This window comes from Python bivittatus, unplaced genomic scaffold, assembly GCF_059951505.1.
Source record: "Python bivittatus isolate LINGU-HERP-01145 unplaced genomic scaffold, Pbiv_v1 ctg000220_np1212, whole genome shotgun sequence".
Classification (NCBI taxonomy): Eukaryota; Metazoa; Chordata; class Lepidosauria; order Squamata; family Pythonidae; genus Python; species Python bivittatus.
Window position 1 is genome coordinate 1,967,230 of NW_028277048.1, and position 18,056 is coordinate 1,985,285.

Consider the following 18,056-nt stretch of genomic DNA (forward strand, 5'->3'; position numbering starts at 1 on the left):
CTGATAATCTCCCTTGATCTGGGGCTCCACGCAAGATCTTACCCCGTGGGCTCAAAATGATCACAAGAACGGTGAGCAAAAATCCCAGAACCACATGGGGGGACCTAGTGAATGACCTGCAGAGAGCTGGGATCAAAGTAACAAAGGCTACCATCAGTAACACACTACGCTGCCAGGGACTCAAATCCTGCAGTGCCAGACGTGTCCCCCTGCTTAAGCCAGTACATGTCTGGGCCCATCTGAAGTTTGCTAGAGAGCATTTGGATGATCCAGAAGAGGATTGGGAGAATGTCATATGGTCAGATGAAACCAAAGTAGAATGTTTCGGTCTAAACTCAACTCGTCGTGTTTGGAGGAGAGAGAATGCTGAGTTGCATCCAAAGAACACCATACCTACTGTGAAGCATGGGGGTGGAAACATCATGCTTTGGGGCTGTTTTTCTGCAGAGGGACCAGGACAACTGATCCGTGTAAAGGAAAGAATGAATGGGGCCATGTATCGTGAGATTTTGAGTGAACACCTCCTTCCATCAGCAAGGGCATTGAAGATGAAACGTGGCTGGGTCTTCAGCATGACAATGATCCCAAACACACCACCCGGGCAACGAAGGAGTGGCTTCGTAAGAAGCATTTCAAGGTCCTGGAGTGGCCTAGCCAGTCTCCAGATCTCAACCCCATGGAAAACCTTTGGAGGGAGTTGAAAGTCCGTGTTGGCCAGCGACAGCCCCAAAACATCACTGCTCTAGAGGAGATCTGCATGGAGGAATGGGCCAAAATACCAGCAACAGTGTGTGAAAACCTTGTGAAGACTTACAGAAAACGTTTGACCTCTGTCATTGCCAACAAAGGATATATAACAAAGTATTGAGATGAACTTTTGATATTGACCAAATACTTATTTTCCACCATGATTTGCAAATAAATTCTTTAAAAATCAGACAATGTGATTTTCTGGATTTTTCCCCCCATTTTGTCTCTCATAGTTGAGGTATACCTATGATGAAAATTACAGGCTTCTCTCATCTTTTTAAGTAGGAGAACTTGCACAATTGGTGGCTGACTAAATACTTTTTTGCCCCACTGTACCATTATACCTCCTGGTGTCTTTAACCATCTAGGAGGGGCCTGGATCTAACAAACAAATGGCCAAGCTAAGAGACTGGAGAATCTTGTCCCTTGGGAGTCACAGAATCAAACTTGCTCCAGATAAGACCTTGGCCAGGGCAGCTCAACTGGACCCATTCAGTTGGAGTCCAACTCTGAGTGAACCTGAGCAAGTTTATCTGTCAAATAGCAAGAATACTCCTCACAGCAGCCCAGTAGATGGTCCTGCACCCTATACCTTTCCAGCAAGGACTGAGTTGCTCTGAAAAGAGTTGTTAGGCAGATACTGCCATTGCAATAGACAAGAAAAATAAGAACATTTCACTGCTCTTTATCACCATGATGTTATCCCTAATACAGATTCTTACTCATGCTCAGTCTGATTCACTCCAACAGTGCTCTAGGAAAGGAAAAAAGAAGATACACTGGAGATAAAACTAGAAGGAACTGTTTTGTACTACAGCTATATTAAGTCAAAGTATCTGCATTTAAAATATTTTAGTTTTATAGAATTTCTCAAAAGTATTTTGTTTACTGTGGAAAATATTCTCTTTAAGTAAGTTGCTGCTACTGTGCACTGAGTAAATGTTCTCTCAAACGCACCAGAAACTTATTGTGGTTCTTGAGTTTACCAGTTTGTTTACTATTTTAATAACCAGATGTGTTTTCTTACATAACCCACCATAATATACTGCCAGATAACTCACCGACTGTGGGGTGCCACTACGTTTCTTGGAGAGCTGTGGTGAGTTGCCATATTCTCGGCACACTTGTTTCCTCACTTCGGCTGCCACAGTCCTGTGAGGTAGGAAGATAATAGTGAAACATCCACTTTTCTCTTCATTTCTGTATCATACATATTCTCAACCCTTTTCCACTTCACTGGAAATATGAAGAGTGCAACCCTTTCAATGACAAAATATACACCTATTTTGAAATCAACAGAACCTCAATTAACAGTAGTCCCCAAAACTGTAAATCTGGGTTTCAGATTATCTCCACCCACTGTCTCCATCTACTCCACTTCCAGCTTCAAAAGAGATCCCCTGCCTTCATTCAGTGCCAATAAGATAGGAGAGATGAACATCTTTTATAAACATCCTTTACAAACTGATCTTTACTCTGGCTTCTCTTCAAACAAAACCAGCCCCCCATCCTGAGATCAGATGATATCATCTTCACAGTAAGACATAACCCATTCAGGGAAAAGAAAACTTAATACTCCAAAGAAGTCCTCCATCCGCTATGACAGACAGTCCTCTATACTAGTTCTCAGGAAATGCACATGGGTGGAAAATTAGATATTCCTAATATCTAATCAGAATATATGAATGGCCAGAGCAACAAAGTAATTCTGTTTCCTGTTCCTTTCTTCTTTTATCCCATCCCATCACACAAAGAGATGAACTTAAAAAATTAAGAAATCAGAGGAAGTTGTTTATTAAAATACCCAACATGCGGAAATCTTCAGTCTGAACATTTAACATATACTGTAGTACCTGGAAAGAAAAGTTGGGCTAAGTGGGGAAAAAGTGGGGAAAGAAAAGTGGGGCTTAGAAGAGCACCTGGTTCCTTTTTAGATAACCTGGATAAAGCCAGTTTTGAAGATGAACTTTACATAATATCTCTCTGTGGCTAAATTAATATATTATAATCCATAATTTGCATAATCATTATTTAGTGAATGCATCGTAACATGCCAAGCCAAACGTCATGGTTTACCAACTACAATGCTTAGTATGTACATATGTATGATCCCTAGAAAGCTGCAACAGGGAGCAGCAAAATATTACTGTATCTATTACAAGAGGGATTTTTAAGCTTTGTGGTGCTGTGATGCTCCCCCCCTCCAAGTACACTTGGGTGATGCCCATGAATAATGATGAATAAGACCATCAACAACCGCCGGAGGACGTGAGGATTTTTGCACTGCATTCTAGCTCAGGACTCCGAGCATCTGAACCTCCCCTCATCCGGAAGCAGTCAGCGGGAATGAAAACAGCGACCAATGCCTCCCTCCTGCAGAGGCCGGTTGGCCTCTGGTGGCATGGAAGGCTCACTTTGCCTGCCAAGCCCTGGGTGCAAACACCCTGGAGGGGCAGGCAGAAGAGTGGCCAGGCTTTCCATCCTCTCGGTCAAGTCCTGCCCCAGGTCACAGCGGCTGCCTGGCCATGACAGCAGAAGCAGCTGAGTGCCATTCTTACCAGCAGTTACCCAAACTGGTGAGCTTGGCAGGCCCTTTTCGTATCTGAGGAGGCACCTGAGTCTGGGCCTCTTCTCCCCATCAGCCATGCACCATGCAGCCTCTTTCCCTCTTGCCTTCCCTGAGGTCTGCAGATGCTGTGCTCCCTACTCCCTACCTGTCATCCCATCTGGCCACCAGTTCCACACCTTAGTTGCATTCACACAACATGGCAAACAGGTGGCTTCTTTGGGTTTAGCATACCAGGTGATCCCTGGCCCTGTCTTCATTTTCTATCCTAAAAAAAAATCCCCAGGGTGAATGGCAACCAAGCCACATCTCTCCTCCATTTTCCTCACCCTTTCTCTTTTTCAGTTTTGGAACTGATGGATCAACAGGGAGATCTGAGCAGACAAGAAGCTGGAATAACAAGTTTGAACTAAAGAGACCCTTGCCTAATGCACACTTTAGTGAGAGAAACCAATCCCCAGGCAGCTAGAATAGATGCAGTTGTGTTGGAGAAGGAAGGATCAGACTCAGGGAGTCACAGAGGTGCTGGAAGGCAACATCTCCGAGGCACGTAGGGCATTTTTCCACAGAAAGGCCCCCAGACATTAAATATGCTTCTTTTGTTTCAGGCAAAAAAACAGAGCTATCAACTATGTGTTCTTTGCTCAAACACAAAAGGCCACCACATATGGGGATTTTTCCACACCGCTGTGGCACTTCCACAAAAAACAGAAGAACCTGAAAAAATGAGAAGGAAAGCAAGCAGACAACTATAGAAAGCTTTTTTAAAAGCTAAGGCAAGGCCATTCCAGCAGGCTTCCAATAGTGAGAGAGAGGAAGGAGAGATTTTTCAGTTGCTGCTCTGGCAACAGAGAGGAGCACAGTGGGAGTTAACTTGGTCTTCTCCTTTGGAGAGGGTGGGTGTGAAAAAATGAGTATCTTCTTCTGCTTCTTAGCTCTAGAAGAGTTGGGTCTTTAGAAGAGTGAGTTCTACTGACTCCCAGCGCAATTTGCTTGGACCAAAATGTTTACTCTGTTTGTGCATGTTTGTGTAATAAATTCCATTGTGAATTCCATGTTTTTTAAATTTCCTATGGCCCAAGGTGGATGAAGAACAGGTTTGCACTACTTTATCTGATTCTGCTAAAGTGCAGAGCTCTGATTTCTTGAATAAGTTACAAACTGGCTTCAGTGCAATATCCCAATGAATTCCTTCTGTTGGACTCTACTGAAAATTCACTACACCAAGTGGGTGTACTTTCAATCCTCTGGCTCCATCCACTGAACCAGGAACTGAAATTGGAAGACATGTATCATGATGTACCAGGTACAAACAGGCAGTAGGAGAAAAATGGAAAAGAGCAAGAGGACTGCTTCCTACAATGAGGAAGCTGTTACATAAGACTGATACATGTTGCTTATTGTGTTCAGAAAGCCAGTTGTAAAGCAGACAGAGAAAGAGAGAGAAAAGTATCTAAGTACCTCATTGTTGCAGCAATTAGAGAAAGAAAAACACACCCTCTGTATTATTAGCAAATCTCTAGGGGCTATTTGAAGCCGCACAGTGAGGTGCAAGACACTTTGAAAAAGGTTAAGTGGCAAAGCAGCTTTTCTACAGCATTATTACATGTTCAAATTATAGCTTTCTATTCAATGACTTACACTGATGTGGGATTTTATGACCCAGTCTTACTGCTGTGTTTTCTGTCCCACCCAGTTCACACTGCTAAATCAGAACCTCCCATCTCCCAAATGAAGACAATATATGAGAGTGTAAAAACCAAGCAATTCAGCACCCACCGAGACCTCTTTTTATGGAAAGGTGGGAGGCCTTTATTCTTTTATTTTTTTCTTTGAAATTCCTCCAACCCCCTTTTTTCTGTCCCACTGAGCAAATCCGCACAGATGACGTGGGGCAAGCTGTAAGATCTCATATAACCCAAAGTTTTCATGTGACTTCAGCAGCTGCAAAGGAAGAAGCCAGAATGCAATGGCTCACACCCCGCTCACTTATCAGGAGCATATTTTTGCCATAATATAGTAAGAGAACATCCATCACCAGCTTTTTAACCATGGCTTCATTAAAATATTTCCAAATGAAGTCTCTTGTACAGCTGCTACCACTATTAAGCATTAACTAAGTACACTTCAGGACCCCAAACACATTCCTCAAATTCTGCAAACTGTGTTGTGCTCGTGTTTTGATTCAGTTGCTATTCTTCTCCCTGTTACTTGTTTTTAAATCCAGATTCAGCCTCCTTCTTCTCAAATGCTTCATTCTTTGTCCTTCATAATCTGTGCACCCCCAGAGAGATGGCAAATGCAAGATTTATTTCCAGATCTTCATCCCCATATTAGCCAGTCAAATGCAGTATAATTAGAAGTTATTTTCTGGATAATATCTATGAGCTACATTTATTTTTTAATGAACCATTTAAATATGTTTTTAACTCTGGTTTAATTTTTTAAAACCCCAATTTAAATTTAAGAATGATTTTTCTACTCTATTTGTAAATAGAGAATATAACTTTATGCAAACAAAAACTACAACAGATGATCCTTGCTTAATGACTACTTGTTCAGTGACTGTTCAAACTTACAACAATCCTGAACAAGTGGTACTTGATCAGTCCTTACACTCACAACAGTCGCAGTGTCCCCATGGTCACATGATCATGATCCAGGCGCTCAGTGACTGGCTCACAATTACAACATCACAGCATCCCGTGATGTTGGTAAGCAGCATGGTCACATGATATCGCACTTTATGACCCTGTCACTTAGTGACAGAAATTACAGTCCCAATTATCATCATTAAGTGAGTACTACCTGTAGTATTCAAGTAAAAACTAACAGGATCCAATATTCAAACCAATTGTATTTTGATGATTTATACCAAAGTATTGTCTTGACAGCATATAACTTTTGTGGTCATTACTGGCACAAATCTATAATATATTACTGGAAGGAACATTACACAAAAAAGTCTATATAAATTATAGGATTTTGCCATGGAACCAATATTGTATAAAGGAGAGAAACAACAAATAGTTTTACTTGAAGGCAAGTTAATCAGTTACTTGAAGCCTTGTTCTCAGGGATTTCAAGTATTAAATTTAAAGTACTGTAGTGCCAACTTTCTTTGGGAGGCAATTAAGAGAAAATAAAGCAAGGCAGAAGAAGATGCCCTGTAGAATATCAACGGCTGTAGGCTTTTTGGGAACATGAAAAGGAAGATGATGCTGGTCAGGCATGGTTCCCACTAATGTCTGACAGGCCTTTGCAGGAACCGAATGATGAACCACGAGGGTCTTTGGACTGATTCAGCTTTTACACTCTTCCTGTGAAACTGGCAAGCTCTTTTCTGCATGGCCAACCTCTCCGGCACTGTGAAACTTTTCTAGAGATCCAATGCTAAAAATTTACCAGAACACAAAAAGTCTCAAGCAATACTCTTTAGCAGGGCAGAAATTCTATACTTTTTTACTCCACCCAATCACACATTCTACTAAAACAGAGCTGAGATCTAGACGTCCAACATTTGCTAGATCCAATAAAATACCCTATTTTGTCTTTCTTCCCAGACTGCTTAACAATTTTAGCTGATTCCAATTATGTGATATGACATAAAAATTAAGAATCCATCTAACCATGTGCCATCTGTGAGGAGCTGGAATGCAGAAAAAGTAATGATTATGCATCACATCTCCACAGTGTGCCAGGGGTTACACTTTTAAAACACAAATCAGAATATCCTGCATTCTTATTTTTAAAAAAACTCCACAAAAGGAAAAATTGCCTCTGGATGTTATTTCACATAAAGGTATCCAGGTTTCTTAAATCATAGGTTGTCAGCCTCTGTAGCCTGGTCTGTGTATAACCTGAGTCCTAAAAAGTGAGTCTATACAAACCAAAAAATTTACAAACTGCAACATTTTTAGTATTTTGTGCGAACTAGCCCTTTGAAAATGGAAGATGTTCCTGTTTGGCCTTTTACAGTTTTCAGCTACTAACAGATCTGACTCACCTACTTTTAAGCTCATGAATAACAACTTCCTTTCTGAAGTTTTAAGCACCTAACAAGGCCCTGCAAGCACATAACAGATTGCCTGTGGTTAAAAGCAGAAGGCAATTATTTCAGGTTCCCAATAAAATGCAAATAAAAGTTCAATTCTCTATATCAGTGATTCTCAACCTTTTTGAAGCTGCCGCCTCCCCCAAGGAGTGGAAAATTTTTCAACGCCCCCGGGTCAAATCAAACATTCATATTGAAAGGACGCTCAACGCACGCACTGCAATTAATTGCACGGGAAGACAGCTGACGCACGCGCTGTGCTGGTTGGGATCAGAGAAGAATCGTAGTGCCGAGTTCTTCAAGGTCAGCCTACCTAGAATACAAATTCGTCTCACCATTCCTAGAAGTGCGTGAGGGCAGCCGTCGCGTAAGTTCGTTTTATTGCTGGTACAAATGGTGTAAACTGGATAATCGATTTAATAAATTTTTGGGGGAGTTTTAAAATTAAGTTCGAATGCCAAAACATGCCCACCACCCCCCTACCGCCCAAAACAAGTTCACCGCCCCTCAGCATCCTCCCACCGCCCCCGTTGAGAACCAATGCTCTATATCCTGGAAGCTCCATTGATATTGAATTATTTTAACGATTAATCAATTGTATTTTAGAGCTAAACCATCTCAAGGTGGCTTACATAAAAGAATAATTCTGGTGAAATATAATCAGGCTAAGGCAGCAGTTCAAGCAGTAGAAAAAAGCCTGAAGGCTACACTCAGATAAACCAACCATTAAAGTGCAAGAAGAATCAACAGCATTAAAACCCTACAGCAACATAAGGCATATTGAAACAAGTTGGTTTTTGAGGCCCAAGGCAATCAATAGAGCCATATTCATGTCACTTTGCTGACAGCCCTACAAATATGGGGCCAATGCCATCACGGTATGAGCTGAACTTTGTAATTGAGTAATACTCATACATACCCCAAAGAAAATACTGATTTAAATATCCGCCTTGCTTTTCTCCTTTTATTTCAGGTAGGTTGATTCTATGTTTTGATCCTTGACACTTTTGATTCTATGTTTTAAGAGAAGCATCTATCACCCTGGTTAAAGTAACCTATAAAGGTTTCTCAAATAACTACCAAACAGTTTCAAGGGTTGAAGGGAGAACTGGTAGATGCCAGTTAATAATTTAAAACTAACCTTTTCCAATTGTATGCTGCAGATTTGCAGAAATGTATTTTTAGAGTTTCCCCAAACTTACAAACATGTAGAGAAACCTTCCAAATCTGTCCCACCATGCAACTGATATACCTCTCCGTCACAATTTTTTATGAGATAAATATCAAAAGTCATTAAATCAATATCCAGTTAAAACAAACACTGATTCACCAACAGACAAAACTGTAAACTTACTATAAACCAGAACTTGGAGCCTGATCCGCTGGTCCTTTACAAAAACTGGAAAAGTGACACACTGCAATTTATTAACTTTACCTATACGTACAGTGGTGCTTAAAAGTTTGTGAACCCTTTTGAATTTTCAATATTTCTGCATAAATATAACCTAAAATGTGACCTGTTTTCCACACAAGTCCTTAAACTAGATAAAGAGAATACAATTAAACAAATGAGTCATTATACTTGTTCATCTATTTATTGAGGAAAATGATCCAAAGCTACATATTTGTGTGTGGCAAAAGTATGTGAATATTTGTTTTTAGTAACTGGTGTGCCCATCTTGGGCAGCAATAACTGCAATTAAACATTTCTGATAACTGTTGATCAGTCCTGCACATCAGCTTGGAGGAATTTTAGCCTATTCCTCCCTACAGAATAGCTTCAACTCAGGGATGTGGGTGGGCTTCTTCACGTGAACTGTCCACTTCAGGCCCTTTCACAACATTTCTATAAGGTTAAGGTTAGGACTCTGACTTGGCCATTCCAAAATATTAACTTTCTTTTGCTTTAACCATTCTGTGGTCATACAACCTATATGTTTTGGGTCACTGTCTTGCTGCATGACCCATTTTCTCTTGAGCTTCAGTTCACAGACAGATAACCTGATCTTTTCCTGTAGAATTTGCTGGTACAATTCAGAATTCATAGTTCCAACAGTGACGGCAATCTGACCTGGTCCAGAAGCAGCAAAGCAGGCCCAAACCATGATACTGCCACCACCACGTTTCATATTTGGGATAAGGTACTCATGCTGGAATGCAGTGTTTGCCTTTCACCAGACAGAATGCTTTTCATTCAAGCCCAAAAGTTCTCTTTTGGTCTCATCCATCCACATAACATTCTTGCAATATAGCCTTCTGGCTTATCCATGTGGCCTTTTGCAAACTGTAGAAGTGCAGCAGTGTTCTTTTTGGAGAGTAGTGGCTTTCTCCTTGCTACCCTGCCATGTACACTGTTGTTCAGTGTTCTCATGATGGTGGTCTCATGAACACTGACGTTCACTAATGCAAGACAGGCCTTTACAGGTAGTCCTTGACCTAAGACCGCTTGTTCAATGACCGCTCGAAGTTACAACGGTGCTGAACGAATGGTGGTTATGACAGGCCCTCAGAATTCCGGCCATCCCAACACCCCCACAGTCATGTGATTGTGATCTGGGAGCATGGCAACCGGTTTGCACTTATGACCGGTTGTAGCACGCTTCTATCACGTGATCACCAAAGACTCAATGGGGAATTCAGCAGGGAAGGTCACAAGTTGCTGGGGTAAGTCTCTGCCACCCACACACCCTCCCCTAGCTGCTTTACACTCTCACTGCACCAGCCACTTGCACACCCCCATGCACTCTCCCCAACCTCACCATGCCTCTTGTGCACTCACTCACACCCTCCCTGGCCTGTGTCGCACCTCTTGCACGCCCTCCCCACACCTCTCATGCACCCCTCACATTCTCATGCACCATCCCCGACCCTCTCTATGCTTCCTCCGCACCCCCCCACACCTTCTCCCTCCCTCCCCCACCCAGCAGCAGCCACTTACTGCCTGCCAACCTGGAACTTGCAACTTCCTGCTGGCTTCCCCACTGACTTTGGTTGTGGGAAGCTGGCAGGAAGTTGCCTCACCTAACAATCATGGGATTCAATTAACACCACCAACTGGGACTGGAGGGATTGCCATTACTAAGTGATACAGCTGCTCTTTACAACCGCGTCACTTAGCAATGGAAATTCCAGTCCCAATTGCCATCATAAGTTGAGGAATACCTGTAGTTCCTTAAACATTACCTTGGGGTTGAGACCCTCCAGAGTATTACATGCCTTGCTCTTGGTGTGATCTTGGTTGGTCGACCACTCCTGGGGAGGGTAACAACAGTGTTGAACTGCCTCCATTTGTACACAGTCTGCCTGACAGTGGACTGGTGGAGTCAAACTCTTTGGAAATAGTTTTGTAAGCTTTTCCAACCTGGTGTTTTTCAGGGGTTCTCAGACATTTCCTTTGTTCAAGCCATGACGCACTTCCACATACCTGTATTGTGAAGATCAGACTTTGATAGTGAAGACTTAGAATTCTGTTCTTTAAATAAGGCATGACCTCCCACGCTCACACCTGATTATCACTCTAATTTCCCCTTCCAATGAACTGACAATCCTAAAGGGTCACGTACTTTTGCCACACACAAATATGTAGCTTTGGATCATTTTCCTCAATAAATAAATGAAAAAGTATGTTTTTGACTCATTTGTTTAATTGGGTTCTCTTTATCTACTTTTAGAACTTGGGTGGAGAACAGCTCATGTTTTAGGTCATATTTGTGCAGAAATACTGAAAATTCAAACAAGTTCACAAACTTTTAAGCACCACTATACATGGATATTTTGCTTTTTATTTATTTAATTTTTTTTGGTACCAGTCACTGGCCATAATAAAGTCTGTTCTGTTCTGTTCTGTAATCTGCAGCTTTGTTAACATGTTTCATCCTGGGATGGAGGTAGCTCACATTTATATTTTCAAAATATTCCACAATAAACCTATCACAGTGTGTTCTTCATCTCAACAATACAAAAAGCAATCCGCAATTCTTACAGAATTATAATATTCAGTGTGGCAGTAGCAGCATCATGAAACATTTGAGTGTAGAGTAGCCACATTCACTGTATTTTAATTAAAATGAAGTCAAATTTTGTTTTTTTCCTAGCCTCACTCCTCATTTTATGGAATACACTTCCAGTCCCCACTCAAACACCAAGTGAGGCCTTCAGCTCAGAACAAGTTATACACTCCCTTATCGTTTGGAAAGTTTATTGAGAAATATTTATGAACAGAATGAGAAGGGGCAGAGAAATGAAAAAAGATCTTCCTGCATATATTTGTTTCCAACTAGACTTCTTAACAGAATGGATAGCTGTGCACTGAATTTACTAACAAGATCAAAGGCATTTGGAGCAAGAGGCAGAGGAAGCAGGAGGCTGTCAACAACCTGCAATTAAGGAGAGCTTTATAGCCTGGAAGGAAACGGACAAAGCCCTAGATTCTTGGGACCCGATCAGGAAGCCACCTCACCCTTTCCTTTAGCTAAGGAAGCTGCTTTATCACTGAATCCACACGGAACCAATGCATGTTAACTCCTGCTGTACATTGTGCGTGTGTGTGTAGCAGAGTCACATCAGACACTGGGAGCAGTCCACAAGAAAATTGAATTGCCTCCTATATGGCAGGGCATCTGCCTGCCTAAATACACAGTACTCTCCCAAATTCAGTGAAGTGTTGGCAGCGGCAGCATCGTAGGTCAAATGATGTCTAGACACGCAAGCACTGATGGAAAGCTGAAGTGAACAGATGGGATTGAACAATATCCAGCAGGAGAGAAAATTTAAACCTAAAAACAGGACAGAAAAAGAAGAGTGCTTGACACACATACTCCATGATCCTCTCCAACGTTCTGTAGAAGTCTTGCATTAGAACAGGGAGCTTAACATCCAGCTGTAGAAATAATAATTTAAAAAGGGAAATAGCAGATGTTGCTAAACAATTACAAATAAGGGAATTCAATTTCATCTTGTATTTCAGTGGTCCCAGCAGGAAATCTCAGGGCAAGACATTTTCTTTTCAAGGTACAACTCAAGCAAGTTCAATAGTTGTGAACGGGGAGCAGAGAAAGAATGAAAAATAAGCAGAACAATTACTTACTGCGGTTTGATGTCTACCCGCTTTGTAAAACAAATACTAACAAGTGCAGAAATTCAGCAAATTAGGATTTGCCTCAAAAGTAATTCTGATGTGAACTTCACAGAGAACAAAGGGACCATCCAAGTCAATCCATTATCCTACTGCAGAACATTTTAACTAAAAAGTTATTTTCTATGGACAAGTTTTCTTCTATATCACCACTTTAGCATCTCTATTATTTGACTCCACAGCCACAATTATCTCACTGTTACCTCTATCCTCCATTTATTTGCAAATTAGGTTAACTGGAGCTCACTTAGGCTATGTAACAACTGTCTGCCTTCTATAAAGGTACATTATGTGCAAATATCAAAACTTTACATTAACAGTTAAGTCCTCATCACATTATTTCAAAAGCCAATGGATACTGTTGAATATTTCCTGGATGTTCCTTTTCTCTCTGTCTCTCTCTTAAATACTGATATATATCAGGTTGAAAAATGCAATTGAGCAAATTAGTGAATACTTGGCAAAAAAGAACCAATATCCAAGCAGAAAATAAAGAACAAGGCTTCTTCTCATCCCAGATTCCAGAATGTCAATGTGCAAAAGTGGGTAATTTGAAATCTTTTGTAAATTTGGTTTGTAAATTTGGTTGGCCACAGACTACGGTTTACCTAGTCCAAGGGCTATGATTTATCTCTCTTTGATATTTAAGTCATACCTATTCTTACTCAGAAAGAACAGGTTGTTATGAATACTTGTTAACACACACATGGAAGACCCGTCACAAACAATAACATAACACAGAAGCCTAAATAAAAAAGACACTGGTAGAAATCTTTCCCATAATGACTAAGTAAACAGTCACGGTGACTACTAAGTACATTTTAGTTTTTACATAAAGTAAGATAGTGCCCCAGAAACATTCTTAAGAGCACTAGAAATTGAATTCATTTTTTAAAAAAGAATATCCTGAAACTCTTTTACTTTACTGAGAACATTAGATATTAAACCTCTATTAAAATCAATACTTACATGTATATTCTACAATTTTTCCAAAGGGCTCAAAATGCTACTGTTTTTCTGAAACATAACATTTCCAGCTGAAGGACTGGAGATTTTTGTATTCACAGCTTAGCACAAGGTCAAATTAATTATTTTCACATCGGTCTCAGAGACCTCTCCAACATTAAACATGGTTCCCAGTACTGTACTGATGCCTGCAGATGAAGTAAATTATAAGCACTTGCATTTTCAATTAGAGTTGGGAACAAAGGGTTCATTCAGGTACATTTTCTTTCTCTTTCTCTCTTACACTCCCAAGGCAAAGGATGAACATATCTACCTTCCTGTTAATAATAATTAACAATCAAGAACTGTAAATGAACTGCAAAAGAAGGAGCAAAAATGAACAGCAACAGGAAAAGGTCAAAATGAGAGCCACTCAGACAACAGCAATAAATAGCCATTAAGACTTCATTCCAAAAACATTTGCTTGAACTTTCCATTGATCGGTCAAAAGGAAGCAAAAGGATGAAACAAAAAGCAAAAAGGAAAGAAAGAAAACCTTAATGCAGCTGCTGAAGTTCCTTCCTGTCCGGAGCAAGAGAAACGACTGTTTACTTTCTTTACATACTGTCAACAATTCACATGCAGTATTAGAGAGTCATAAAGACTGAGATTTAAACATGCATTACTAGTTCCTTGTTAATGACCTACTCCACACGTATGTGTACCCTCAAGCTTGTAGTAGAAAGCTTCCTAAATTGTCACCACTTCCTGAACAACACTTGTAAGGAACATATTAGCCCCGCTCTCTGAAGCACAAAGTAAAGCTCTCCCTCTTTCTTTAAAACCCACTGGATGATTGAGGCTGGGCCAGTCGCTCTCCCTCGGCCCAACCTACTGCACAGGTTGTTGTGGGGAAAACAGAGGACAGAGCATTATGTACATTGCTTTGAACTCCTGAGTGAAAGCCGAGATGGAAATAGAACAAATAGATAAAACCTAGATTTAAAAGCAGTTAAGCTTATTCTGGCCAAGCCTTCAGCTGTTTTGGCACTTATTTCTACTTTTTAGTCTTACCTATTCTCAGCCCTCCTCCCTATATACATGTCTTTCATAAAGTTAAAACTAAGCTGCATGTCAATTCTTTCCAAATCCAGCTTTTGAATGAAGCATCTTATTGATGGTTTACCAAATGCTCCCCGGATCCTCTGCATCGAATAGCCCAATAGTTGTGCACACACATCCTTATGGCTGAAGGAGGACAAACAAGGTAGCAGCCCCATCTTTGAAGGTATGTGCATGTGAAAGGAGAGGGGATGAAAGTGATCCCATACTTTCCCCTCTAGTCACAAAAGTCCAAGACTAATTTCAAACTCCAAGGCATATTTTATTGATCTGCATCTATGTTTTATGCAAGTCCCACCTTATCTTAAGAGATTGATGTTCTTCAAAATAAAGGGTCAGAATTTGGCGTACAGTATTACTGAAATGTCACAGCGGCATACAATCTGTTCTTTGATGGCCTCCCACACACCCATCCATCCACACTGTGGAGATATAAATTCAGCTGAATCCAAGGGATTTCTCTGTGAGAGCTGAGATCGAAGTCATGGGGTGGCCTTCCAAAGCTCTCCTCCTCCTCTTCATACAGCACACATCTTGTTAGAGAAAAGAAAGCTGAAAAGGGAGACTAGGTCCTTCCTTCTTGATGCCTATTCTAGTACTACAGAGCAAAGGGTTGAAGAACTGGTCGCTGAAAACTGATATTATAATGCACAGAACTGACAATACAGTACAGCTATTTTCAGCTCCATGTTCTTTTACCCTTAATTATAGACTACAACCCTCTCAAGGGAAAAACCTGCCTGTTGATTCTAATATATATTGATAACAGTGCAAAAATAATTAAATATAAACCCAGGCTCCAGATGGACCAGTTTAGATGTGCACAAAAGAACTAATACACCTAGAACAGCCATTAAATTTTGGGCACTGGCTCAAAATCTGCCTCAAAGGGTGGGGACAACTGCTTTGCCATTAAGTGCCTATCTATAGTGATCATGTGCAATGAAACAGTTAAAGGATGCGATTCCGCTTTCACCTTAGTTTTAGCAAGGCAGCTGGGCAAGGAACTGAATGACTAGGAGATGATGTGCTGAATGGAGAGAAAAAGAAAAATGGGGAGAACTGATTGAGGGGGGAGGGCGGACTTTTCAATGAACATCTGAATAACCGATAATACCCAGTGACTGACTTCAGGTGTTCAGGAGAAATCCTTCCCTCCCTCCGGGCACTTCTTCCAGGACGCAGCCACGAGAAAAGTCCACACAGGCAAGAAACCGCCGAGGTGGACTTTTGCAGGACTTCTTGCAAGGCTGCCCTGGGCAGTTCGAGGGGAATGGGAATCAACGAGTCTCAACTGGGGGGGGGGGGGGAGGAGACTGGAGGAAGAATTGGGGGTGGGGTGATTCCTCCTCAGGAGGCAGGAGGCGAGGGTCTTACAGCTGCCCGAAAAAAACGCCCCCGGCCACAACTGAGCCCTCGCGTCTCGCCTCCCCCTCTGCTCGTCCTTCCCGAGAGGGCTGCCCGAGCATGCATGCGGGCGTCCATCCATCCCTCACCGGTTAATACGGTGCGCGAAGGCCCTTCGCTCCGAAGCCGCCATGCCCTCTCCAGCGCGGGCGCGCCCGCCGCCGATCCTCCGCCCGGGAGCCCCGGCGCGCGAGATGGCGGGACGAGGCTCCACGCTGCCTTCGGTGGGAGCCGCCGCCGCCCGCGGGAGCCAGCCAACTGAGCCGCCGGCGAGCACCGAGCGAGCAGGAGGCGGAGCCCAGGCGGGGTCCTCGGTCGCAGCGGCACGAACCAAAGCGCCCCCTGCCGGCTTCAGGCGGCAGCAGCCGCGGCGATCCCTTCCCCGCCCACCCTCTCCGGCTCCCAGGCTTTCTTTCTCCGTTGCTCCGCCCTTCCCGTCGGAATCTGGGCGCTAATGAAGCCTCGTTTCCCGGGTGGGTCACTCGGCGGGGATGGACAAAAGCAATTCGGGGCTGTAGCTGCAGGAGTATCTGACCTGATTGCGAAACGTTAGCCTTAAAAAAAATGCGTATTAAAGAAGAAGGAACGAGAGTGCTCTGAACATGGGCAGAGTGCATTCTTCCTCTCTCCACTGTCCCCCTCCGGACGTACGCACTTATGTATCTGCCTTGTCATATGCCAACAAGCAAACTTCTGGTCAGATTCTGACTTTCTCCCACAAGGGACTAAGTACTGGTGGATGCCAAAAACTATCTCGGAAACGGCATTTCTTCCTGCCAGGGAACGCCTAAGGCTATTTCTGCTGTAACACGAACATGCATCATTTAAAAACAAGGAAAGTAGTTTCTGGATTTTTTAAAAAAGATCTTCAACTTCATATAAATATAGACAACAATCCTATTTGTATTCACTTGGAAGTAATGCTTCTTTAATACTGGGGCATGCTGTACCGGCCTGCAGAGGATTGTGCTATTAAATCAAAGCCGACCAAAATGTATAACTGATTATGATTAACATCAATGGAAAAGGTCAGTAGGTCTCAGCTTTGGATAAAAATCCACCTGGGAGGTCTAACAAGTTACTAGAAGAAGTGAGGTGGATGAACCCATATGTTGAACTCTGCATACTTGCCCATGATACTGTCTTCTGGGTGTAACTCATGTCCCCCCCCCCGCCTTTCTTCTTTCCACTAAACCACTGTTTCTCAACCTTGAGCAATATCAAGATGTATCGGCTGGGGAATTCTGGGAGCTGAAGTCCAACACTGCAATAAATGTTGATGAAGAAAAGACTAAACCATAAAACACCATCTGAAACTGTCTGGCAGACCTGGGCTGAAAATGGCCACTAGATGGCAGAAAAGAAATAAAACTACAGTAATTCTACTGCCATCTAGACCTGTTCTGAATTCATGCAGTCCTAGGGTTACCAGACCTCTGAACAGGCAAAGAATTTTCAATTGCAATATTTTTCCAACAAATTTTCAGGAACATATGCTAGCGATAATATAGAATTGACAACAAGCTTTTCATATTTCATCATAGTCTGGCAAGTCATGTGATCTATAGACTACAGGTAGTCCTCATTTAATGTCCACTCATTCAGTGACTGTTTGAAGTTACAGTGGTGCTGAATGAGGGGTACTTAGGACAGGTCCTCGTAGTTGTGGCCATCACACCATCCCTGTGGTCACATGATCGCGATTTCGGTGCTTGGCAGCCAACCTGCAATTACAATGTCGCAGCATCCTGCGGTCAGTTGATTACCATTTGAGACTTTCTTTGCCAGAACCAAAGTCAATGGGGAAGCCGGCAAGAGGTCACAAATGGAGATCATGTGACTGCGACCATGTGAGATTTGCTTAACAACGGCAACTGGAATTGCTGGAATTGCTGTTGTAAATGACAGAGTTCCCGGTCCCAATTACCGTCGGTAAGCGAGGACTACCTGTACAGGATCATAGATTTAAAGGGGCTGAATTGATTGCTGGAATCAGGAAATAAATAATGTAAATCAAATTCTATCGATGGGTGGAGGAAAGAAAGTAAAGGACAGTTTACAAGGTCATAGTACATGGA

At 42.1% G+C, this 18,056-nt stretch overlaps 1 protein-coding gene across 5 annotated transcripts in view; it reads right to left on the reverse strand.

The window, feature by feature from the left end:
* The window catches only part of DOCK6 (dedicator of cytokinesis 6), a 109,961-nt gene extending 93,695 nt beyond the window's left edge, over nucleotides 1-16,266 (reverse strand). For 3 of the 5 annotated variants that reach the window (XM_088137624.1, XM_088137623.1, XM_088137622.1), the window contains exons 1-2: nucleotides 16,068-16,265; nucleotides 1,812-1,902 (exon numbers count right to left, since the gene is read on the reverse strand). In XM_088137624.1, coding sequence (XP_087993750.1) covers nucleotides 1,812-1,902; nucleotides 16,068-16,111 — 135 coding nt within the window. In that variant the 5' untranslated portion in view covers nucleotides 16,112-16,265. Of the gene's footprint in view, nucleotides 1-1,811; nucleotides 1,903-16,067 lie in introns of all 5 variants that reach the window. The other 2 variants (XM_088137625.1, XM_088137621.1) reach the window with 1 other exon arrangement.
* Between the last annotated feature and the right edge of the window lie 1,790 nt (nucleotides 16,267-18,056).